This window comes from Mustela lutreola, chromosome 1, assembly GCF_030435805.1.
Source record: "Mustela lutreola isolate mMusLut2 chromosome 1, mMusLut2.pri, whole genome shotgun sequence".
NCBI lineage: Eukaryota > Metazoa > Chordata > Mammalia > Carnivora > Mustelidae > Mustela > Mustela lutreola.
The window spans coordinates 63,826,577-63,850,828 of record NC_081290.1 but is presented as its reverse complement, the minus strand read 5'-3'; the positions used below and the strand labels follow the sequence as shown (position 1 = coordinate 63,850,828).

Below are 24,252 nucleotides of genomic sequence, written 5' to 3'. Positions count from 1 at the left end.
CAGTCAAAGCTATGAAGCCAGGAGCTTATGTCTCACTTTAGTTTTAGTTTTACCTGTTTACTCACTGAGCATTGATCTGTGTCTCTGCACATACTGAGTTTTTCTTTCAGATTTAAAAAAAAATGATCTTTATAATGAATACAGTATCACTTAGGTGTCTATGACTTCTATTTAAGTCTACTTGATTAATTAGAAACTGATATTTTAATGTTAATTTCTGTATCTAATTTTTTTCCTTAAATTTTTTTTTTTTAATGATTTGGACAGGGAATTGTTGTTGCCAGGGCTCTCTGCACAAGAAAAGATCTTTGGTTTGTCTTCACCATTATTTTAGTATAAAAGAATTCTCAATCCCATTTAATACTTTTGCCCTGAATGCATATTCTTACCCAGACATTTCTGGATTCCGTGACGAACATTAAATACACAGCACATATTACGTGTGTGCCAACTGACGTAGTACAGAAGACGTTGTCCCTGTCCTCATGCACCTGCCAGGTGTGTTAGGGAGGAGTCTCCCACGTCCCCTGCTCCCTGCTGGCCTGTCCACACAGCACATGAAGTCCTGTCATTTCAACCTTCTAGAATCCCCCACCCCAACCCCTGCAGCTCCCACCCTGGCTCACAGCCTCGGCAACACCTGTCCCCTTGACCTTCAGCATCCTCTTCCTAGCTACATGTCCCTCTGCTGCCCTGCGGACCCACCCTCAACACTGCTTCCAGGACAGTCTTTCTGAGACAAGAAAGTCTAATCGTGTCACACCTTGCTTTAAAAACACATGCCTTGGCAAGTAGTGGTGATGCTTGCACAGTATTTTGAATGTAGTGAATACCACAGAATTGTGCACTTGAACATGGCTGTGATGGTGAATGTTGTTGTATGTATTTTACCATAACAGAGCATCAAGCCGTAGGACGCTTCTAGTACCTTCACATTCGATGACTTTTCAACCCCCTTACTGTTCACACCCACGAACACCAGCCTCTCTGTCCCAATAGTTCTCCTCCCTCTGCCTCTCCCTTTGTCTCTTCCCCCTCCTCCCCTTCCTCTCTTTCCGATTCAGCCGTGTGCCTTCCCTGGAAGCCTCCTTTGACCGCCCTCACCCGCACGCCCAGGCTGGGTTTGGTGCTCCCTCTGTGAGGCCCGGTGACACCCTTCTGTCCTCACAGTTACCACTCTGTCTTGTGATCATGGATTTACCAGAAAGGAACTTTTCTTTTTTCTTAAATGCACTCTTCTGTTTCCTTTTTTTTATCTTGGAACAGGTGTCAATTCCTTCCAAGTCTACATGGCGTATAAGGATCTCTACCAAATGTCTGATAGCCAGGTGGGTCCGCCTACACACCCGCTCCTGGGAGAAAGAGGCCACGCTGATGGGCAAGGGGGCTGTCAGAATGGGCAGGCGAGAGGTCTGGGTGCAGGTCCGGGTTTTGACACGACCTTGCTATGTGACTTGTGTTGGTTCCCCTTCCCCTGCTGGGCCTGCATCTCTGTCCGGCTACTCGAGTGGGGTCGAGAGGGGGATCCCTTTGCATGGCGGTTCCCAAATCCACCTCATCCTTAGCGTCATCTAAAAAACTTATTTAAAAAAAGACAGACTTGTAGGGGCCCTTGGGTGGCTCAGTTGGTTAAGACTCCAACTCTTGGTTTTAGCTCAGGTCATGATCTCGTGGCTGTGGGAACGAGCCCCATATGGGGCTCTGTGTTCAGTGGGGGGTCTATTTGAGATTCCCTCTCCCTTCCTCTCTCACTCACTCTCTGTCTCAAATAAATAAATTAAATCTTTAAAAAAAAAAAAAAAGGTCTTAGATCCCATCACAGATGTTCAGGGCAGGGCTCAGGAAAGTATACTTTTCTAAAAGTTCAGCAATTCATTCTGGAGATCTAGTAAGCTCGGGCACCATGTCATTAGCTCTGACCCAGAGGGGAGCCCTGGCTCTCTCTCTCCAGCCAGTCGAGACTGAGGTTCCTCCCTCCCTTCCTTAATTTTCTCACCTGTGCAGTGTGGCCGTCTCTGGGCGGGCTGGCTTCCCACACTGTCATGTCGGGGAGAGGAGCTCCAGAGGGTGGTGCTCTCGTGGTGCACGCAGGGTGTTGAGGTCATTGTCTTCTGGGCACCTGGCCTTCTTACACCACTGGGACTCCAGGCTTGTCGTATGAGCATTGCCCTGACCTCTGGTTAAAACAGTGGGGCAGTGTGGTGGCAAAGGGCATAGATCCTGTAGCCAGAGTTTGGGGCTGCAGCCCTGGCCTTGCTGTGCATCCCGAGGCAGCTTTCCCAACCTCTTTGTGCTTTAGAGTCGTAAGACTCCCTGCCTCCTAGAGGTCATCAGGGGATTGAATGAGTTTCTGAGTACATGACTCTAGGACAGTGCCTGGCACACACAGGGGCGCTGAGAAGCTATGACTCCTCATGACCGTGCAGTTGGACAGGAAGCAGGACGCATCCAGTTCTCACCTTTCAAAATAAATGCTTGGAGTTACAGAGAATAACTTACCCCAAGGCTCCCTGGAGGACTTTGATGTGTCATTGAAAGACTAAAATCAGTTCAGTTTCATGAAAAAGTAGTGTGTGTCTGTCTGGCATAACGTGTTTCATTCTAACCACCAAAGCTCCAAGGGCAGATGGAGTTCAGCCATAGGGGCCCTGGAAGGTGCTTCCTGCCCCCAAGTACCCACCCCTCCTGGCCCACCTGCCATCTGCATCTAGATGCACATATCCCGGGGTGGGGTGCTGTCTTGTGTGCATGCAGAACAAAGTTAAAATTCGAGAGGCCCTGCAGAAGGAATGTGGCAGCTCTGGTCCTTATGGCGGGCACATGTCTGAGCGCAGATCTCCTGCAGGTTGGAGCAGGGCGGGGGATGGTGCAGGGCCTCTGCTGGCCAAGTAAGCGGATGCCTGGCAGGGTGTGTGTTACCTGTTACCTGAGTTGTTGTAGAACTTGGCCCACAGCCCAGGCTGAGCACGCCTAGGTCCACAAGTTCCGTAGACCTGAAACCAGGGTCTGAGCATGGCTGTCCCCAGCAGCAGCTGCGGCCACCTGAGTGGGACGGGGCCACATTGAAGGCAAGGAGGCACCATAGGCACTGGGACCGAGGGCATTTCCTGTGGTGCTATGGCTTCACTCAGTTCTGCCCTTCCCCCAGCCTGCTGCTCTGGGATCCGGAGGGTGTCAGGGTCAAGGGGAGACCCTTTCCAAGGCTTAACTTGTTGAGCAACACATTCCATGGCTATGAACAGAGCAGCTGCATTGCCTCCGCAGGGGCGGGAGGGTGACTCCGTGAGCAGAAGAGCCCTCTTTGCAAATGCTCGGGTTCTGACATTTTTATCTCCCCTCCTCCTCTCCCCCGCCTGGTTGCTTCTCCCTTAGCTCTATGAAGCCTTCACCTTCCTGAAGGGACTGGGCGCTGTGATCCTGGTCCACGCAGAAAATGGAGACTTGATAGCTCAGGTGAGTGGTGTGGCTGTCCACGGTTGCCGCTCCCGTCTGCATCCCAGCGCTGTCATGGTATGATCAGAGGGGTAGAGACGTTGGTGAGCAAGGTGGCTAGGCAGTGAAGGGTCAGGCCGAGAGCTGGATGGTGGCTCAGACGCTCCAGGTACGGGTGACGCACTCACTGTCTGCAGAGGGCTCTCTGCATAGTGGGGATGGCAGATCTGCCCTGTGAGCCTCACGGCCTTGCATGAGGAACAAGTAAGGATCGGCTGGAGGGGCTCTGCAAACTTGGGGCATGCCAGAGGTGAGGTGCATGGGAGCTAGCATTGCTCATCATCTTGTAGGACTTGGGAGGAGTGTAATGGCGGGTTCCCTGTCACCACCTAGCCCGTTGACCACAGGCACCTGCCTCACGAGGATTAAATGATATCATGTACGTGAAGTCCGGTGTCCAACACACAGTAGGCCGTAGCCATGCAAAATTTTGGATGGGGAGAGACATGAATGCATTTTGACCCTTCTGGCTGTAGGATGGAGAATTTGATAAGAGAAGAGTAGAAGCAAGTGACCAGCTAGGTTCTCCTCCTTCAATTCTCAGCAGAAATGAAGACGGGAGATAGAGCAGAGGAAAGGAGCACAGTCCACGGGTCTCGTTGGTTGACCAGATGGAGAAGAGGAGGAAGAGGTCAGGGGCATGGGTTGATCATGACATCACAAAGCAAGATCGTGCATACCGGAAAACATTTGGACACATCTAATGAAAGTAGTTAATACGAGGCGTGATATGAAGGAGTTTATATATAGTGACGGTCACCACTACATCACAGATATGACACAGATATCCCCACTTTATAGGTAGAGAAATGGGGCTCAGAAGTGCATAGCTTGCTCAGTTATGTGGGGTACAGAACCGGGATGATACGGCAGTTCTGAGCACAGTGGGTTTATGCCACGATCGTTAAGTGTGTGAGCTCTGATGCTCGCTGGGAACATCGGCTCTTGGCTTCTTAGTTGGGATTACACAAGGGTGTGGACCCCAGGAATTGAGGATCACTGGAGGCCCTCTCAGAGGCTATCTCCCAGTCTGTCCTCTGATCCCAGTGATTGGGATCCCGCTCACATGCAGAACACATCCATCCCTGTCCAGGGTCCTCCAAATTCCCATTACAGCACCAAAGTCTGGAAGTGTCTAAGTCAGATCCATTGGTAGATGAGGCTCTTTGGGGATAGTTCCTACAGTCTTCAGGTCCCTGGAGCCAAAGAGGCAAGTTATCCGCCTCCCCCAATGTACACTCAACATACAGCACACAATGGTGGAGGGGGGGGGGGACATTCCTTTTCAAGAGGGAAAATGGTAGGCTTCAGGAGCAGGTCCGTAACTGTTCTGAAATGCAGTTGTGCACTTGCTGGCCGTTCCTTGATTAGGTCCTGGAGGCTGAGAGTAGTTCTGCATAACTCTTGGCTTCCCCTTCTGGGCTCTTGGTTCACCCCCCACTTCCCGTCATCCATCCTTCTGTGAAAGGTAGTGTGTTCTTGCCACAGAGCCTGCTCCCTGCCTGGTACAGCTGGGAGGTACAACTGCTTCCTTTCATACCATTCAGCCCAGGCTGCCTGGGTTTTGCTAAAATGACTCTCCTAGCCTTTGTTGGCTTCCTGTGACTCCCTCCATGGTTCATGCCATCAGACAAAAGACACCCATGGGTTTCTTCCTGATAAGCCTACTCCTGCCTTTCTCACACCCTGAGCTCTCTAGAGGCCCTCCTGTTGGAGGGGCTCTGGGGTGCACCATCAGTCTCCTTAAAGGGCTTTTTTGGTGACCAATTCACCCCGAAGTCCCCAGCCTCCATCTTTCCAGATCTTTACCAACATTGTGGGGCCATACCCCACTTTTGTCTCCGGAGTATTGTCTGCTGCTTATGTCCTGGATTTTACATTTGCTCAGAAGACATTTCTTTTAGATTTTTAAAAAGGATTTAGTTATTTGAGAGAGAGAGAGCATGGGGGGGAGGGGGCAGAGGGAGAGAGAGAATCTCAAGCAAATTCTATGCTCGGCGCCAAGTCCAACCCAGAGGTCGTCCCAGGACCCTGAGATCATGCCCTGAGCTGGTCAAGAGTCAGAGTCTGTAACCAACTGAGCCACCCGGGTGCCCCCAGAAGACATTTCTTGATTGTACTATCTTTTGCTCTTCGGAGAAGCAGAGAATTTTCAAGACAATCTCGTCCTGGTTCCTTTTTTCCTTCTCTTTCTTTCTTTCTTTTAAAGTAGACTCCAATGCAGGCTTCAGCTTCCAATAATGTCCTCATTCCCTTTCAAGTTCTCCCTGCCAAGGTGCTCAAGGTCCATCTTTCTCCCGACGGTCCAGTCCATTCCAGGCCACTTCGCTCTTTCTCTAGTTGTGCCCCCCTTGCACTGCCTGGTCCCAGAGCCATCCCCACAGCCTCAGGAGTTTTCATGGTAACACCCTCCTTCAGGCCACCACCATCTACATTAGTTCTCTGTGGCTGCCTCACTGCGGGTCCCGAAACTTCGCATGTGAAAGCAATAACCGTTTACTATCTCAGGTCCCGTCCCACGGGCCGGGAGCCCAGCTGTGGCTCAGTGGGTTCTGTTGCAGGCTGCAGTGAAGGAGTCAGGCAGGGCCATGGCCAGCCTCAAGGCCACACTGGGGCGAGACGTCTAGCCGCAGTCAAGTGCTTGTTCTTGGAATTTAGTTCTTTGCAAGCTCAGACGGATGCCCTCTGTTCTTGGCTGGCTCCTCCCCGAAGGCCAGCTTGGTTCCTTGCCCTGAGGGCAACCCCAGCAGGGGTGCTGGCTTCCTTCCCAGTGAGCAGATGGAAGAGCAAGGGCAGAGGGTGAACAAGGTGGAGGTCACGTCCTTTGTGACGTCATCTCAGCAGGGACAGCCAGAGACATGGACATCTCTCTTGTCCATGTTCTGCTCATTAGAAGCAAGGTGCTAGGTCCAGCAACCTAGGGGTTACACAGGGCATGGAGCTATGAAAGTGGGCCTGTTGGGGGCCTCTCAGTGATCTCCCTCCGCACACACCTGCTTGGCCTAGTTTTGCCCTTAATAAAAATGCAACAATATGATACGTGTTCTTTTATGTCTGGCTTCTCTTGCTCCAATCTATGAGATTCCTCCCTGTCTTCCACGAAACAACAAATTTTTTTCTTTTTTTCATCACTGTAGAATACCAGGGCAGGAATAGGTCCTAATGTATTCTCTCACTGATAGATCCTGGGGTAGTTTCAAATTTGGGGACTGTTGTGTATCAAGCTGGTATGAACACTCTTGTTCGGCCTTTTGTTAAACCTGGGTTCGCGTTTCTGTTAGCGTCTACCTGTATACTCAGCTTTGGTCGTAACTGCTAAACCTCTTTCTAGAGCAAACAAGCCCCACACGCCCACGAGTGAGATGTGCAGCCGGGCGCCCCCAGCACCTGGGCTTGACGTCGAGGAGGGGGGTGTGGTCTCAGCTTTCCATGCTGCCCACATAGGATTTAGCTTTCTCAGTTCCAATAAATGTCACCCTTTGCTCCTCTACTTCCCAGGTTCCCAGAGTTTGTCTTCATTGTCAGCTCTGCATTCTCGTGGCTTTTGGGTACCTTCCCTGCCCCTTCTGTGGGGTTGCAGAGGGGGAATGAAAAGAATGCACAGGCTCAGACCACCGTTTCTATCCTGTTCCAGTCTTCCTGTGATCTGTGCTCTCCTCCATGAGAGCATCTTGTGTCCTTCTGTCTTCCAACCGTCTTCGCTTCCTGTCTTCTTCACTGCAGAAATAGCAAGGGACGGTTAAACAGTCTGGCACACTGATCTCTCCATGTTGTAAGTCATTGTGTAAATAGTGTACAGAAATGCTCTGTAAGCACTGTCTTTGGTAGCTTAGATTATCCCATTGTTTACTGAAATCTACCCCGGCTATGAGATCTTGACATTTCCGGTTTACATTCTTACAATAAAGCTGAAGCTTAATAACCTGAGATGCGGTTGAAATTATGGTGTTTTGTTTTGTTTTTTACCATGGCTGATCGGGCTGGGGACCCATGGCGGGGACGTGCCCAAGAATGCTACAGAAACCACGCAAGTGACAATTAGCAACACAGCTGACATCTGGCCAATATAAAAAACATCTTTTTTTTTTCTTTTTTGAGAATTTTTTTTTTTTTTTTTTTTTTTTTTTTTTTTTTTGCAAGGAAAGCTTGAAGCAAATGTGTTTGAATCTAGGGCATTACCACAGGGAGTCATTTCTAGGCTCTGTGGCGAGCTGGAGTACAGGCTTGCTGGCTAGAATGGCCGACACTGGGAAGAGGAATGATGAGAGCCCCCTGCCAGGGAGTGAGCTTGGCCGCACCCCTGGTCCCCGTCTTGCTGGCTCCCTCACTGACTCCATGCAGAAGCTCTAAGACACAGGTGCTCTTGTCCCAGAGCTGGGATAAGCTCTAAGACTCAGCTGCCTGTCTGCTAACGGGGCCTTGGAGGACTGGCCTCTCCCGGCTGATGTTCTACAGTCGCTAACTCAGTGCTCCTGTCTTGCAGGAACAGAAGCGGATCTTGGAAATGGGCATCACAGGTCCCGAGGGCCATGCTCTGAGCAGACCCGAGGAGGTAATGGGGCCTCCCCTGGGGTGTGACTCTGATAACACTGAAGGCCTGCCCTGATGCCGTTCCAGCTGGAACAGCGAACAGAGCCCCCCATCTCCATCCCCATTCCCCCGACGGGAGCATCCCAGCACACCTGGCTTCCTGTGGGGCCTGGGGGAAAATGGGGGAAGCCAGGGGAAGACCCTGCTCATCCCTGAGCCCAGAAGCTCCACACCAAGGCCCATGAACAGTTCAGTATCATAACTGGATAGAAGGATCCTTGCTGAGGACTTTGTGTATTTGGTGATAGAAAAATGGAGCTGCATATTCGAGACCTAGAGCTGATAGAACAGCTTCTCCTGCACATTGCCCACTGTGTTCTAAGACTTGAGCATGGATGTGTGTGTGTGTGTGTGTGTGTGTGTGTGTGCACGCGCACGTGTGTGTCTGCTATGAGCCTGGCCTTGCGCTGGCACTGGGGCCACAACACATGGTAGATAGACTTTTTAAGTTGATCTAGTGCAGTGGTCTGCACATGAGGTCCATGGCTCGTGAGCGGTGTTCCTCATCCCTGGTGAGATCAGGACAGACCCGAAGACAGTGTTGACACACCCCTTATAGCACCGTGGGACTCAGTGTCCGTCTCAAGCACTGGGACTACGTCTGGAGCATCAGCAGACTGAAAAAAACAAAGCAGTACAAAACATATCTGGTCCTATTGTTTGCACGGCACTGGTCTAGAGGGGACACATGGGAATGTCTGTCGGACACGTGCATTCACTTATTGCAGGTGTTTTATAAGTAACGGACTATTTTATGGGCCTTTCGAGGCTTTATCCTGCCTGGTCTGTCCCCTCCTCACAGAACACTCAGCATGCTTCCAAGCAAGCAGATGAACAAAATTCTGCCTTCCAATCCTTGAACCAAATACACTTGGACTCCTTTTTTCCTTTCTTTTTAAAAATCTGTTACTTTTCTGCCTTGAAGCAGTAGATTTGCCTCTGGCCGCACTTAATTAAGGAAAACAGAAGGGCTCTGATTCACGGAGAGCCCTAGGGGCTGGGGGGCTCACCTCTGCCCCTCCCTCTCGTGACCCGCATATTGCTGTGTCCCCAGCTAGAGGCTGAGGCTGTGTTTCGGGCCATCACCATCGCTGGTCGCATCAACTGTCCAGTGTACATCACGAAGGTGATGAGCAAAAGTGCGGCGGACATCATCACCCTGGCCAGGAAGAAAGGTATGCAGTCCGGCGCCCCGGCCTCCTGTGGGCCTTAAGGAGGGGGCTTGTCCAGCAGGTCAAGTTCACTGATGGGGCCACTGCCCAGGGCAGAGACACCCTGTCAGTTTCCAGCAGCCTGAGCCCTTATAGGTAAATTATCCCACTTTGTAGGATCGGATGAGACCCTGTATTATATTTTTATTTTAATTTGTTTACTTGCTGAGAGAGAGAGAATCATATGCTCTATCTCATGACCCTGAGATCATGACCTGAGCCCAAATCAAGAGTCAGACGCTCAACGGACTGAGCCCCATGGGTACCCTGAGACCATGTATTTTAAAGAGCTCTGTATTGTTCCAGTTCTGTTCTGGGTGGTGGGGGAGGGGGGATCTCATTAAGTCAGTGCTGGGGCCGGTTGCATCAGCTCTGGGATCCTGCCCACCCTCTTTCTGGTCCCCTCTGGACACATCATCCTGGGTCTCCTGTCTAGGGCCCCATGGTTGGTGCCTGCATCCAAGGTCAGGTGTGGGGCCTGTGCAGGGTCTTGGGTCTGGGTTGAGAAGGAAGAAGATGGATTTCCAGAGCCAGAGGTTCTGGGCGCAGCCCCATGCTGGACATCAGGAGAGTGTGGTTCAGGAGGCCAGTCACCCAACTCGAAGACAGTGCCCCACTGAACCACACCGAACGTCTGCTGCTTTGTCTCTAAGATGTGAAGTCTTCAGGCTCATAGATGAGAAGTCCTTGGCAGGATCCCAGGACTCTGTGGGTGTTGGATGCCATTCTTTGCTCCAAGTTGGCTATTCACTTCCTGCCCGGGTGCCCTCACCTCCCAAGTAGGACCCTAGTACCAGGCTGCCTGCCATGCTGAGGACCGTTGGAGGAGGGCTCAGTGGGCACATTCTGATTGCAGGAGACTCACAGCAGGGGCCCGAGGGCAGGCCCCCAGCCTCCTTAACAGGGATGTCCACAGTCTCCCATCAGTCACCAGACCAAGAATGAAGAAGGCTCCCAAAGCAGCTTCCATCCCAAACTTAGGGAGAGAGAGAGAGAATAATAGACAGACCAACAGACAGAGGAGGGGTAGCACACATTATACGAAGGCTGTGCCTGGTGGACATTTGCCAAGGACAGTCACCTTTGTGGCTGGTCCCTCTCTGCGTTACATGAGACTGACCAGGGAGCTGCGGGTCAGTGCAGAAGGCGGGGTGGAAACCAACAAGCCAGCAGCCGTCACTGAGCAACTGCTGTATGCCTGAGCCTCCCTGTTTCTCATGGGAGCCCTGAATGGGAAGCATTACTAACTCTATTTTTAAAAATACCTTCAATAATATGTTTTTAACCTCATGCATCCAAACTCTTACTTCAACATGCAATTACATGAAAAATATTAGAGTTATTTTGTGTTACTGTTGTGTGCTGTCTTTGAAATCTAGTGTGTCATGTTCCAGCATGCCTCAATTCCGACCAGCATCAGGGGCCAGACAGCCGCATGGGGCTGGCAGTTACCATGTGGGGCTAGAGCCACTGTGAACCCACAATACCTTGTCTTAGTATTTTTCAGGGAAAGCTGGCAGAGGCATTGAAAGAGAGCACTCTAGTAGACACAGCTTGCTTAGAACTGGCCCCATTTTAAGGATAAGGAAACTGAGGCAGAGCAGTGACAGCAGTTTGGAAGCAGTAGTAAGCACGCAGGTCCTGGCCATGTGGAGGGATATGGTGGCTGCCAGTCCCATCTGGCTGTTTCCATTTAAATTATGTAAAACTAAGTACAATTGTAAATGCCTTCTATGGGCTGTGCTAGCCCCATTTCACACGCTCAAGAGCCACAGGAGGCTAGTGGCCGCCGTCTTGAGTGGCAGGGAGAGAGAACATTCCCATCGCTGCGGGACTGACTCTCGGGCAGCCTGGTCGCTGCGCCGGGCCACCACGGTGGCCTTGGGCAGATGCCTGTATCCAGGTAACATCCATCTCTGTGAGCAGACCTGCTCCCTGGAAGGAGGCTGGAATTCCTGGAAAGCGGATGTTCTGGAATTAGCCCTTAAGGGGTGGGTGGGTGGCTATGCAGCCCAGCTCCCTCACCATGGGGGTGGGATGGTCCTGAGGTGCCATCAGTGGTCTCCCAGAGGCCCTGGTGGCCCTGAGCTGCAGGTGCCCTTGGCCGTGACTCGGTGATTATACACCTGTTCTCGGCTTCTCTCTCAGCCTTGTGTCACCTCCTCCATCCCCAGCCGGTGCTGCCTGAAATCACCTCCCAAGTAAAACACTTGAACTCGACCCCAGATCGGCTTCTGGCAGAATCCACACTGAGACAGCCGGTTCCGTCCCTGGGCCTGGAATGACAAGTCTGCCAAAGGGCATAATGGTCCCATCCAAATACGAAATGCATTCCCAGTCCGGGAGGTTGCTGGGGAGGTCAGCCGATGCTAACTGCCTGGTGGCCCGGAGTCAGCAGACTGTATGGTGATGCAGGGAAGAAGGACAGATGACAACTTGCCCCTCAGACCATTGTTCTCCTGTCTCTGACCCTCTACTTCTATGCTACCCAACCCCCCTCACCCCAAGAGACCACCTGTCCTTGATTGTGTGTTGTGTTTGTCCCCACAGGCCCCTTGGTGTTTGGTGAGCCCATTGCTGCCAGCCTGGGGACGGATGGCACCCACTACTGGAGTAAGAACTGGGCCAAGGCAGCGGCATTCGTGACCTCCCCTCCCCTGAGCCCAGACCCCACCACGCCTGACTACTTGACCTCCCTGCTGGCCTGGTGAGAGCCAAAGGGGTGGTGGGGGGGGCAGTCCCGGGTACATGGTGGTATATTGGGAAGCCCCCAAGATTAGGCATGAGAGTCCAGGATTCACCCTGGGTTTGTCACATAACCTGCCATGGCTTTCTGCTTTGGTTTATCTATCGGCAGAGTGGGGGAGAACATTGTATCTGGTGTGGGGCTGGTTATAGACAGTGTAGGAATATGGCCTGGAATTGAGGGCTCAGCATGTGGCTACTGTTTCTTGCAAAGCACCCCCTGGGTATGTGCACACAGTAGGAGCACAGCTGCATTGGTCCCTTCCCTGCTGTTGGGCAGTGTGAGGAAGTAGCACTTAGGTCTAAGAGAATGCTAAGTGGTGTGGTGTGCAGGCTGTTCTGGAAGCAGAACCACATGCTCAGAGCCAGGAGACTTGCAGAAGGCTTCATGGGGGAGGCAATATTGGGCCTGGAGCTAGAGGATGAGGAGGAGTTTGCTGGCTAGGGGAGAAGTCCTGGCTTCTGGTCAGAAGGAGCGCCAGAGGGGTGTGAGGGTGTGTGCCTACCCTGGAAACCTCTTTATCCCGCGCGATGCAGAATCCCTTCACTTGCATATCCACGGGCTTACTTGTTGCCTGCAGCCCCATGTCTGTGGGGCAGCTCCAAGTCCATCTTGGAGGGGAGACTGCCATCTCCCCCACAAAGCTGCTGCTATCACAGTCTTGCCCATCTCTGAAGAGGGCAGGACACAAGCCAAAGGCCCCGGGATCTGACCACTTCTTGCCCCCTTGGCTGCGGCCATCCTGGTTCGCCTCTGACAGGCCTATTTCTGTGCTGTCCCTTCCATGCCCATGACATAGTCTATTCCCAACCAGCACCCAGATTTTAGACCCCAAGTCAGACCAAGCCAATCCTCTGCCTAGAGACCTCCAGGATCCTTTCCTTTCAACATGGAAGAGAAGTCCCCACAACAGGCCCCAAGGCGAAGCCCTATCTGGCTTCACCCCCTAGTGAACCTGACTTGCCACCTTTTTTGGGTGGGTTTCTGCTCTTCAGAGCGAAGAAGAGGAGGCCCACCTAGGGAGCATCACTGAGAGAGCCCAGAGCCCACACTGACAGAGCCTTCCCAGCAAGGGGCCTTCTGATGTCACTCACCAATGCCCATGATATGCCCCAAATCCTCTCCCCAGAATTTCTTGGGGTTTTCATTTCATAGCCAGTACTGGGTGCCTGAAGTTCAACCTGAACTCAGGTCTGACCCCTACCTTGTTTTCATCCTTGCAGTGGAGACCTGCAGGTCACAGGCAGCGGCCACTGTCCCTACAGCACTGCCCAGAAGGCGGTGGGCAAGGACAACTTCACTCTGATCCCTGAGGGCGTCAATGGGATAGAGGAGCGGATGACTGTTGTCTGGGATAAGGCAGTGGTAAGGCGCTCCCTGTTTCTCTATCCCCAGGAACATTCTAGAAGCACCCTAAGTGGCCCATCAAAAGCTAGCACATAGTGCACTGCTGGTTCCCTTTTTTTTTTTTTTTTTAAGATTTATTTATTTGTGAGAGTGCCAGAGTTAAGTGGGGGAAGGGGCAAAGGGAGAGAATCTTCAAGCAGACTCCCGTCTGAGAGTGGAGCCTGATGTGGCGCCTGATCCCACGACCCATGAGATCATGACGTGAGCTGAAACCAAGAGTTGGACTCTCAACCGACTGAGTCACCGAGGCGTCCCTGCACCACCGATTCTTAATGCTCCTCCCTTCCTTGCTTTGAGGCAAGAGAGAATGCATACGGAGGGCACGTGAGGAAGGGTGTGACTCTTAAAAGAGCAGCACGGGTCCTGTGGGTTCCTCTGCAGTTGCAGGCCTGACAGTTGTCCTGTATTCTTTAAGGATGCAAAATGTTTTCCTTAGTTTTGTGTGCCTGTAAAGGTGACTTTGTAAAACCTGTGCCCTGGGTTGACATTGGGTATAGAGGGTGCTTATTGTATTAGGACACTCCACATCACACTCTGGTCCCTGACTTGAACCAAAGGTTTTCATTTTCTATTAAACCTGGGCCCAATGGGCCTGACAAGATGGCACAGTGTCCATCGAGCAAAGGTCAGCATGCTTCTGCGTGGTCGGTTACATTTCCTCTCCAATGGGGCTAGGCCCTGGTGCCCTTTCAGATGGCCTGTTTTCAGCAGGGGAGGAAAAAATTTCAGACTCCTCTCAAGGACTCCTGTCAGCTGGCCTAGATTTTTCCCTGCCTGCCCTTTCCCCAGCCCTGTTATGGGGGCGGCTCTTCTCATCAGCAGATCTTGCCTTTAGGCTACTGGCAAAATGGATGAGAACCAGTTTGTTGCTATCACCAGCACCAACGCAGCCAAGATCTTTAACCTGTACCCCAGGAAAGGGCGGATTGCTGTGGGCTCGGATGCTGATGTGGTCATCTGGGACCCTGACAAGGTGAAGACCATAACAGCCAAAAGTCACAAGTCGGTAAGTCCTGGCTTACCCAAGATGCTCCTGATCTGGGTGAGCAATTCTTGCTTGGCAACCACTTTAGAAGCCTCTGGTTGAAAATGATTTACGGAGTTTCCAACCAGGATGTGATCTGATGTCTGGCATGACTCAGTCCTTCACGTTTCTCTGCCAGTTGGAGAGACTGGCTTTGAGCAGCCTCGGCTAAGTTACTGATGTGTTACTGATGCGTTTTCTCTCTCTCCCTCTCTCTGTCTCTCTCTCTTGGTGGGCTCTGCCCTGGATGCTGCATTCTCAAGCTCAGAGAAGTATTAGGTCCAAGATTCTTTCTCCAACCTAGTTATCAAGCTAGAAAGGGTTTGATCTCCTATCTCAGAGATCTCCTTGTTCACGTTGGGGTCACTGCTAACACTCGACAAAGGAAAGGGTTGGGCCTAGAGCCCTCTGTGTGTGAGCACACTGCAGGGGTGCACGCTCTCTGAGCTCCAGGCACCAAGCCTATGGCCATGGGTTATTTCTGTGCTTTGTATCCTATGTGCCCTTGACTTTCTCACTCTGCCAGCAAACCTAGGATGCAAAGAGACGTGAGTCATCTTCTCCTCCCTCCTTGCTTGCTTCAAAAGCCTGCTCTGCAAGGGCAGCTGTAATCTTGGGTCCAAATTAATGTCCACATTAATGTCCTAATGTCAGAAACATAGAAGACCACATCCTGTACCCCGGCCCACTATGTCTGTTACAGGACACAGGCCAGCGGGAAGAGTGTGTGCACAGCCCATCATCCTGTGAGGTCCTCATTGTCACACAGGCACAGCTTCCCAGCCTCCTAGGGGCTACCTACTAGGAGAGGTGAGACCACATGCATGAGGACAAGGAAGTCTCATAAGAAAGTGACAAGAACCCTTCGTAGCAGTTCATGGGCTTGGCCCTCAGGTCCCAGGAAGTTGGCATGGGGCTGTAGAAGTCTTGTCCCACTTATCAGCTGGCTGTCGTGTTTATGGTAATCAGTGCTCCCTAGTGACACACTGGCATCCTTCACCCCCCACTTCCCATCCCCGGTGACAGGATCAGGAGGAAATGAGACTGAGATCACCTCCCTAGAGAAAGTTGTACCCCATTCTCCACACTTACCACCTCGCATGCACACGATCCCACTTGAATCGCTGTGAATGCCGTGACGTGTGTGTGTCAAGTGGGGTCTGGTCCTACAGGAGAGACACATGTTTCCTAGGGTCAGGAAGGGTCCCATCAAGAGAACTTTTGAGATGGTACAGCAGGTGGCAGGCCGTGGGCCACGCCACCTCTCACTGCCCCTAAGCCCACACCCAGGTGGACACTGTGGTAGTTTGTGTATTTATGTAGTTGTGTATTCAGAAGGTTGTACATCCTCCCAGACTCATTAGCAGTCACTCCCCGTTCTCCCCTCTCCCGGTCCCTTTTGACCAGGGATTTGATTTCTTTCTCTCTGGATTTGTCAATTTTGGACCAGTCACAAAAAAGGAATCCCATAGTGTGTGGCTTTTCGTGTCTGGCTTCTTTCGTTTGGTTTCATGGTGTTGAGGCTTGTCCACACTGTGTGTGTGCTTCTACTTCATTTTCTTTTTTTAAAGATTTTATTTATTTATTTGGGGGAGAGGAGAGAGAGCATGGACGAGAGGGAGAGGGGCAGGATAGGGAGAGGACAGCGAGGAGCAGACTCTCCATTGAGCAGGGAGCCCTATGTGGGGCTCAATCCCAGGACCCTGAGATCATGACCTGAGCCGAAGGCAGATGCTGAATGAACAAAGCCGCTCAGGCCCCAGTACTTCATTCCTTCTTATGGCTGAAGAACGTTCCCTTGCCCGGATAGAGCACAATTATCTCTTCATGGACATAAACGTATTCCCCATTTGTCAGTGTCCTGCTATCTTTTATAGGACACAAAAGAACCAAGGACCAGTAACTGCTTTCTAGGGTAGAGACGAGGGACCTGGGGCTCCCAGATGGGAGATGACAATTTTGTTCGTTTTTTTGTTTTTTGAAGATTTCACTTATTTATTTGAGAGAGAGAGACAGAGACAAAGACAGACAGAGCATGAATGGGTAGAGGGAGAGGGAGAAGCAGATGCCCCACTGAGCAGGAACCTTGATATGGGACTCAATCCCAGGACCGTGAGATCATGACCTGAGCCAAAGGCAGATGCTTATTCCAAACGAGCCACCCAAGGCACCCCAGCTTTGTTTATGTTAATTGTTATCCTTTGCACTGTTTGAATTATTACATCATTCACATATTACTTTTAGGCAAGGAAACAACTTTTAAAACCCCATGTAGTGGCCAGATCTCGAATGTGGCATCTGTAGGGGGTAAGCCAGAACCTCGTAAGAGCTCCCCGATTAGGAGGGGCGTGATAGTGCACATCGTGTCCTTCCAGCATGAGGAATAGCGGGCCATGTGGGGCCGTGTGAGCCAGGAGGTCAGCCAGTCTCGACCGGTGGCTCAGCGGCTTGTTTCCTCACTGACTTCAGAGCGTCACTCATGCTCCGTATTTGGACTTCATCGGGACATGAGTCAGCACATAGTGGGTCTCTTCAGGGTGATTCAGGAAGCATTAGGTTAGCAAACATTACAGCTGAAGGCAGACCATCTGCCTGGGTCCTGGGAAGCAGCTGCTGACCCAGAGTGTGTCTCAGTGTCAGCAGCTATGTGTGGACCCAGTTGTTTCCCTGAACCCCCGAGCATGCTCCCAGAATCCAGGGGCAATGATAAGAGAACCCACTGGCCGATTACAAACCAGTAGGAAGAATGGATATCTTTTCTATGAAGTAATTCAAGTGCATTTTGAAAAATAGAATGGAAATCAAAATCCTGTTCCTAGTAACAATAAAAACTAAAGACTTTTATATACACACGTTCTTTTACACAAAAATGATTCAGTAGAGCAAACAGCAATTCTTGCTAATTTCATCTGTAAGTTTGAAGCAATGCCATCCGAAAACTCAATGGAATTGTTGTTTAGCTGGAAAAGCAGAGGTCCTCAATGCTAAATGTGAGACTAGTCAGACATTTTTGGAACATAAGGGGGCAAGCCCGGCTCACCCCAGTTCTTCTTCTTCTTCTTTTTTTTTCCCCAAGATTTTATTTATTTATTTGAGAGAGAGAGAAAGGGGTAGGGGCACGGACCCCTACATGGGGCTTGATCTCACAACCCTGAGATCATGCCTCCAGCTGAAACCAAGAGTCAGACACTGAACCGACTGAGCACACAGGTACCCTCATCCCCGTTCTCGAAGCAGGTTGTATAGTTACAGTCATTGAGGCAGTTTGCTGTTCGTAGGACAGAGGGGACCTCCAGGTGGCAGCCCGATCACAGGAGAGAATTGGGTTTACAAAGCAGGAGGAAGTTGAGATTGGCCAGACAGAGGCAGTTATCAGCCAGTGGGTTCCAGCAGCAGACCCAGAAGGCCAGACCTCCGCCATGCTCTTTACCACAGAATGGACTGAAGGTTGAAATGAAAGCTACCAAAGGATTAGAATAAACCATGTGTTTAGAAATGATAGTTTTGAAGGGGAGAAGATCTTTCTAAGCTAGACACAAAACTTAGAAAGCGTAAAGAGGAAGATTAGCCTGTGTGAGCATTGACTATGTACAAATTAAACCAAAAAACTCCACAGTGTGGCATAAAAATAATAATAATTATTACCTTGTAGGAGATCCCAAGGCAGAGGACAGACAGCCAGGTGAGACTCAGGACAAAACAACGGATAAATTCCCTAACATCACAAGTGTCCTTAGAAACTAGGAAGAAAATACCAAGAACCTAATAAATAAACAGAACCTAATAAATAAATAAACCTAAAAAAAAACCCATAAAACTGTGTGGAAACACAGTTATGCAAGAAGAAATATACAAACAATGTATACAGCTTTCAAAACAGACCCAGTCTCACTAGTAATTAACTAAATGCAAATCTCAGGAGTATGTTTCTCACCCACACAGTGACCGAGACCCAGCTGGTTAAAGGGGCACAGGTGGGGTTGGATGGCAGGAGGCACGTGAGGGAGCACAAATCTATCAAAGTTAAAAATCCACTTACTCTTTGGCTCCAACTCCACATCTAGAAAGGGGCTCACACATGCCAGTGTGGACATGCAGAAGCGTGGTTCAGTACGGGCTTCAGCGAAAGCAGGGAAACCATCTGGTTTTCCATCTCTGGGAACCGATAAATAAATTCTCCCTCTAGGGAATACTGCACGGCGATTTAAAAGGTGTTAAAAACAGTTTTAATAGTAACCTGTGCCGATATGGAACAATCTCTGAGGTCAGGAGAAAAATTTGGGTGAAACCCATTAGACGGAGCTCTTGCAATGCCGAGACTATTGTTCATGCTCCAAAAATATCCGGGGGCTCAGGAGACTCTCTTGAAGGCAGGTGTCTCAGTCTGAGATAGCAGAGAGACCTACTTTTTAAAATCAAATGTCGCTTGTGCTTTTTGATTTTTCATTTTACTGTCTAGATGACCTACTTTTTAAATAATAAAAAACAGTTGCCCAGTGGTACTTAGATTCCCTTTAGGGGTTATGAAAGGAATGGGTATTTCTAAGAACATATTTTGTCTTTCAAATTAGCAAAACAAAAGAAAGAAAGAAATCAAAAATATAAAAATGACCTTATTCTGTGCTGGAGGGGAGTTTACGGACACGAAATCAAGGAAGTGTCTCTCTCCCCCGCTGCCCTGTCACGGTTGTTGGTTGGTCTGATGCCTTTGGAAAATAACTGGGCAATAGGCAACATGTACCCTACCAAAGCTCAATATCTCTTAACCCAGTAACTTAATTATAGAAACTACCTTAAAGAAGGTATTTTTTAAAAAGACAGAAAAATGCCCATTGTGGTCAGAGCAGCCACATTGCCAGACAATGGGGGGAGAGGAGACGTGTTCATGTTCATGAGACAAAACCACCTTCAGCCTCAATGCCCAAGGGTGAGCGAGGGCTGATTCTGCTGAGGAAGGCACACCGAAGGGAAGAAGACAGGGTTCCAGAGAACGTTTCCCGAGGGCGAGTGCAGGAAGTGCCCGTGGGAGGACATCCGGAGGGTTCCACCCCTGCGGCAGGTGGTAAGGGCTCTGCTGTGCTTCTGGCCGTGCAGGCTGTGGAGTACAACATCTTCGAGGGCATGGAGTGCCACGGCTCCCCGCTGGTGGTCATCAGTCAGGGCAAGATCGTCTTCGAGGACGGCAACATCAATGTCAACAAGGGCGTGGGCCGCTTTATCCCACGGAAGCCTTTCCCCGAGTACCTCTACCAGCGCGTCAGGATCAGGAACAAGGTGAGTGGGTCCAGGGCGTGCAGCGTGAACAAGTCATGGCCACAGGAGCTGTCACCCTGCCCTGCCGGCGTCTTGGGGCATGGTCAATGTCCCAGGATTTTGCAGACTGTAAAGGGGTGTGCCCATGTAGGATGGGAGGGGCAGCCGGAGTAACACTGAATGGAGCTCTTTTGGGGCACATGTCCCACATCATCTCGGCTTCTTGGGCAGCCCCTCCTTGAGCGTTAGGACCCTCCTGTGGGTCAGACTCTGGTGCTTGAAGCAGTGGGCTGGCCAGTGTCACACAGCAGGAATGTTGGAACCTCTAGGCTTTGCCCTTCTGGGAAAAATCACCCCCAGGCTCCTCAAGGGATGGCAGAACGGCCTCGCACACCTTTCAGACCTGCCCTCTCTTCTTGCCTCCCCTGCCCTTCCATTCTGCATCTCTCTTTCCCACTTTCCTGGAAGAGTCTCGGCAGGGACACACGATGCCCCGTTGAAGGGCATGTCACAGGCTCCATCCATTCTCCAGCATGGTTCACGGAGCTTGCTCTCAGTTCACGCAAACTCCCCCTGGTGGCCCCATCATCTTCCTTAGTTGGGTCCCTCCTGTCACTCTGGCCACCTGCTTCCCACACTAAATGGCTGACATTTGCTGGAAGGGCCAGCTTGTGTATGTGTGTAAATGTGTGTGTGTGCATTTATATATATATACATATACATGTATATGTGTACTTCTGTGTGGGGGTGTATATACCTACATGTATGTACATGGATGTGTGCACACAGGTACATGTATGTGCATGTGTGCATAGATGTGGGGGTGTGCACATGTGTGTGTATGTGTGTGCAGTGTGTGTGCATGGGTGTGTGCATGCATATATGTATGCACAGATGCATATGGGTGTGTGCACATTTGTGTACAGGTGTGTATGCATGGATGCGGGTGTGCAAGTGTGCGCATGGATGTGTGGTGTGCACATGTGTATGTGGGTGTGGGTGCTCACGTGTGTGCGTGGATGTATGTGCATGGATTGTGTGTACATGTGTATGCATGGACATGTGTGCACATGTCTGTGTACCCTCCTGTGTGTGGTCCTGCTTTTCTTGTGCTTCATAAACGACCCCCGCTATCACCACTGATTTTGATGGAAAAGCCTGGAAACATGATACCCCAGACTCTGAGGCCCACATTACAATGCTCAGGTCTTTCTGTGTCCTGTAGGGTATATCACCCTGGGTCAAAGATTCCAAATCACACGGACATTGTGTGTCAGTTAGGGAAAGGATGGATGGAGAATCAGCAAGTCTGATCTGGGAAATGGCATGAAGAGCTGGGGCTGCCGAGGGACCGGAGCAGGATGCTAGAGATAAGGAGACTTGTGCAAACTCGGGGCTGCATGCCCACTGAGGGGCACCAGCACACTGGGGCCAGCTTCATTTCCTTTACATTGGTGTGACTCTGAGGCCTGTGGTTAGAAGCCACATCCACAAGAGCAGGTGCCTGGTCTGTATGCCAGGCCCTCATCCGCAGGGACCTGAATTCCCGTGCAGGGCACTCCCTCCCTATGTGCCTGGGGGCAGAGGACAGGAGCCACACCAGGTGAGGGACAGGACCTGAACCTGTCTCTGGTGGAGCTGAGCTTGGAGGAGGTCTCTGAAGGTCATGGGGAGGCAGGTTTGGAACCAGCTAGAATGGAAGGATGCCCAGAGATGCGGGAAGCAGGTATTGTGAAGAGGAGAACAGAAAGGTGGCCAGAACTATAGCCAGGGATGTAGGGCTTCCCCGGGCCAGTGCTCGACTTGTGGGGATGGAGACTGTGGTCCATGCCCCACCTACCAGAGGGTCTGAGCAGATGTTCACTTCGTGGTTTCCCTGAGCCGGCTGCCCTCAGAGGTAGTCCGATCACCCCACCATGTGCTAGATTTTCTCCCTTCCTCTCCCCCTCCTCCTTTCTGGAATCACCTCCCAAATAAACTAGCTCCCCCCAAATCTTTGTCTTGGGCTCGCCTTCTGCAAGACCATAGATGATTCAGTGGTCCTTGAGGGAGATGAGGCATGCAGGGAGAGTTTTTCCTCTTGAAAATGGGTTTGGGGTCCTTTTGTATGGAGCTCTGTGTGTGTGTGCATGTCTTTGTGTATTGGGTTATATAGGGGTGCATGCATATGGCGGTGTGTGTACATGTGTACCCACACATGTGTGCATGTCCCCGAGGTGCCCTCTGGTCACTGTCCGGCCGCAAGGCTCTGGCTCCCTGAATGGGAAGGCTCAGGTGCATCTTGCCCATCTGTCCCCTTCCCCTTCCTTTGTTTAGGTTTCAGGGTTACAAGGTGTTCCCAGGGGCATGTACGATGGTCCTGTGTACGAGGTCCCAGCCACACCCAAATATGCGACTCCTGCTCCTTCTGCCAAGTCCTCGCCTTCCAAACACCAGCCACCGCCCATCAGAAACCTCCACCAGTCCAACTTCAGTTTATCAGGTAAGAGGCTCCCCATGCCCACAGCACTTCCGAGTAGTCCCCTTGGGCTACAGAGGAGAAAGCAAGGAACAGGTGGGGAGCCCCATCTCCTCCCCTCCTGGGAGTGCCCAAACGGGCGGGGGTAAGTCAGAAAGCAGAGGGGCTCCACAGGGACTACACAGAGACACCTAACCCTGGTGATGAAGTCTGCACAAAAATTGACCTTGAGCTCATCCTTAAGCATGCCTTCCGCCGGAAGCCGAACGTGGTCCCTCGGACCCTAGGATGCTGCAGTTTCAACAATTCGCCACATGAGGGCACACATGCACACGCTGGAATTGAATGGGAATTTTGTCCCCCGGAAATTTTGTCCACGGGAGTATTTGAGGTTTTAGCGTGTTTCTATGCTGGGCTATGTTCTAGGAATATGGCGATGGATAAGACATAGCTGGGCAGCCCCCAGTCTGCTCCGGCGGGTCAGCAAATATTGTCTTAAAGGGCTGGAGGGTAAATGGTCTAGGTTTTGTGAGCTAAGACGTAAAAGTTAGGGTATTATATTAAGTAGCCATTTCAAAGGCAACCATTGAAAAGTGTAAAAAAACTATGTAAAAAACTATTCTTAGCCCATGGACTGTACAAAAACAAGTAGTGGCCAAGATTTGTCAGTGGCCCCTCATTTGTAGACTCAGATCTAACAGGAATGAAAACCATTTAAACAGAGAAGCTAATATATTTGGCAAATGAGAATGGGGAAGAAGAGAGAGAAATGAATAGCGATTTAAATTGTGGGGTGACAACTTGCCCTCCATCCGGGGGAGTGTCCGTCTCAGAGATTAGACAGTGGGGGATATAAGTGGTGGTGGTGGGATCCCCATTTCAACTTATCTTACTTCTCACAAGCCTTAGTGCAAGAGTTTCTCACACGATGAGTGTGATTCAAGTCTTTAAAAAGAACTAGTATGTTTTCCACCAATGGACCCAAAACACCACTCACGTATTTCATGGGATGTTCAGTCAGCACAACGGGGATTAGACACAGAGCCAGGACAAGCCATGAGGGTGAAGAAACGTGGAGTTTGCAGACTGGACCTCTCCTCCAGTCACAACTCTTGATCGTTATTAGGTATGGGGGGTGGGCAGGGAACCCTGCCCTTTTAGAACTGGAGAAACAATGAAATGAACAGTCTGCGGGAAGGGCTCACCCACCAGCCCATGCCCCAGCTCGGCACTCACTGGATCCAGACCCACTGCGCTGCCCCAGCCTGCCTCCCAGCAGGTTAGCAGGTGACTTCATTTGCTACAGCACCATAGGGACTTTCTGACATCAGGAATGACTTCATAGGTGGCTTTTCAATACCTGCTTAATGTCACTTTCTAGAGATGCAGCTGATTGAGTGCCCTAGGGTTCTTGTGACCAACAGGTGCTATCAGAGTAGTGCTCAGGTAACCAAGGTGGAGGGGATCATGAGGGAAACGGGGATTGAGCACTAAGCCTGATCTCTGGTTCTGGGACTTGAAGAAGTTCCTGACCTACCAGGAAGACACAGTGTCTACCAAGGGAGCTTGCCACGCTACACTCATAGTGACTTTCAGAGATCAGACATGGCGGGGATGGAGGGTACTTCGTCTCTGCTCCTCTCACTTTACAGAAAAGGAAGTGAAGGCCAAGGGAAGGTGGGTCCGATTCCAAGTCCCCCAGATTCCAGACACGATCTGTCCTGGAACCTGTCTCCGGACTGGACCCCAGTTCCCTCTCATGCCATCCGTCCTTCTGGCTTTGTCCATCAGTCACTGCTTACGCACCGAATCCATATCTGCTGAGCACAGGCACTGCGCTTGATGCTGGAACTTTACATCTTTAACGGCCAGAGAATGTATAAGGTTGGAACAAATGGTTGTTTTGGCAAATTGAAAACAAAAAATATGATGCCCCTCCCCCATGCAGATGTGGCCGTTGCAAACAAGGTGGGTAAATCCAGGTTCAAGTACTTCTCATGCATGCACGCATGCACTCATACGTGCACACCCACATGTGCACGGCTATGCATACTGTGCAAAAAACACCTTT

At 50.8% G+C, this 24,252-nt stretch overlaps 1 protein-coding gene across 2 annotated transcripts in view; it reads left to right on the top strand.

Moving 5' to 3' along the window:
* Nucleotides 1–24,252, top strand: part of CRMP1 (collapsin response mediator protein 1) — a 71,657-nt gene that overhangs the window by 45,236 nt on the left and 2,169 nt on the right. For both annotated transcript variants that reach the window (XM_059165580.1, XM_059165591.1), the window contains exons 5-13: nt 1,267–1,328; nt 3,373–3,453; nt 7,976–8,044; nt 9,137–9,257; nt 11,844–12,000; nt 13,263–13,404; nt 14,282–14,452; nt 19,565–19,744; nt 22,040–22,205. In XM_059165580.1, coding sequence (XP_059021563.1) covers nt 1,267–1,328; nt 3,373–3,453; nt 7,976–8,044; nt 9,137–9,257; nt 11,844–12,000; nt 13,263–13,404; nt 14,282–14,452; nt 19,565–19,744; nt 22,040–22,205 — 1,149 coding nt within the window. The remainder of the gene's footprint in view (nt 1–1,266; nt 1,329–3,372; nt 3,454–7,975; nt 8,045–9,136; nt 9,258–11,843; nt 12,001–13,262; nt 13,405–14,281; nt 14,453–19,564; nt 19,745–22,039; nt 22,206–24,252) is intronic.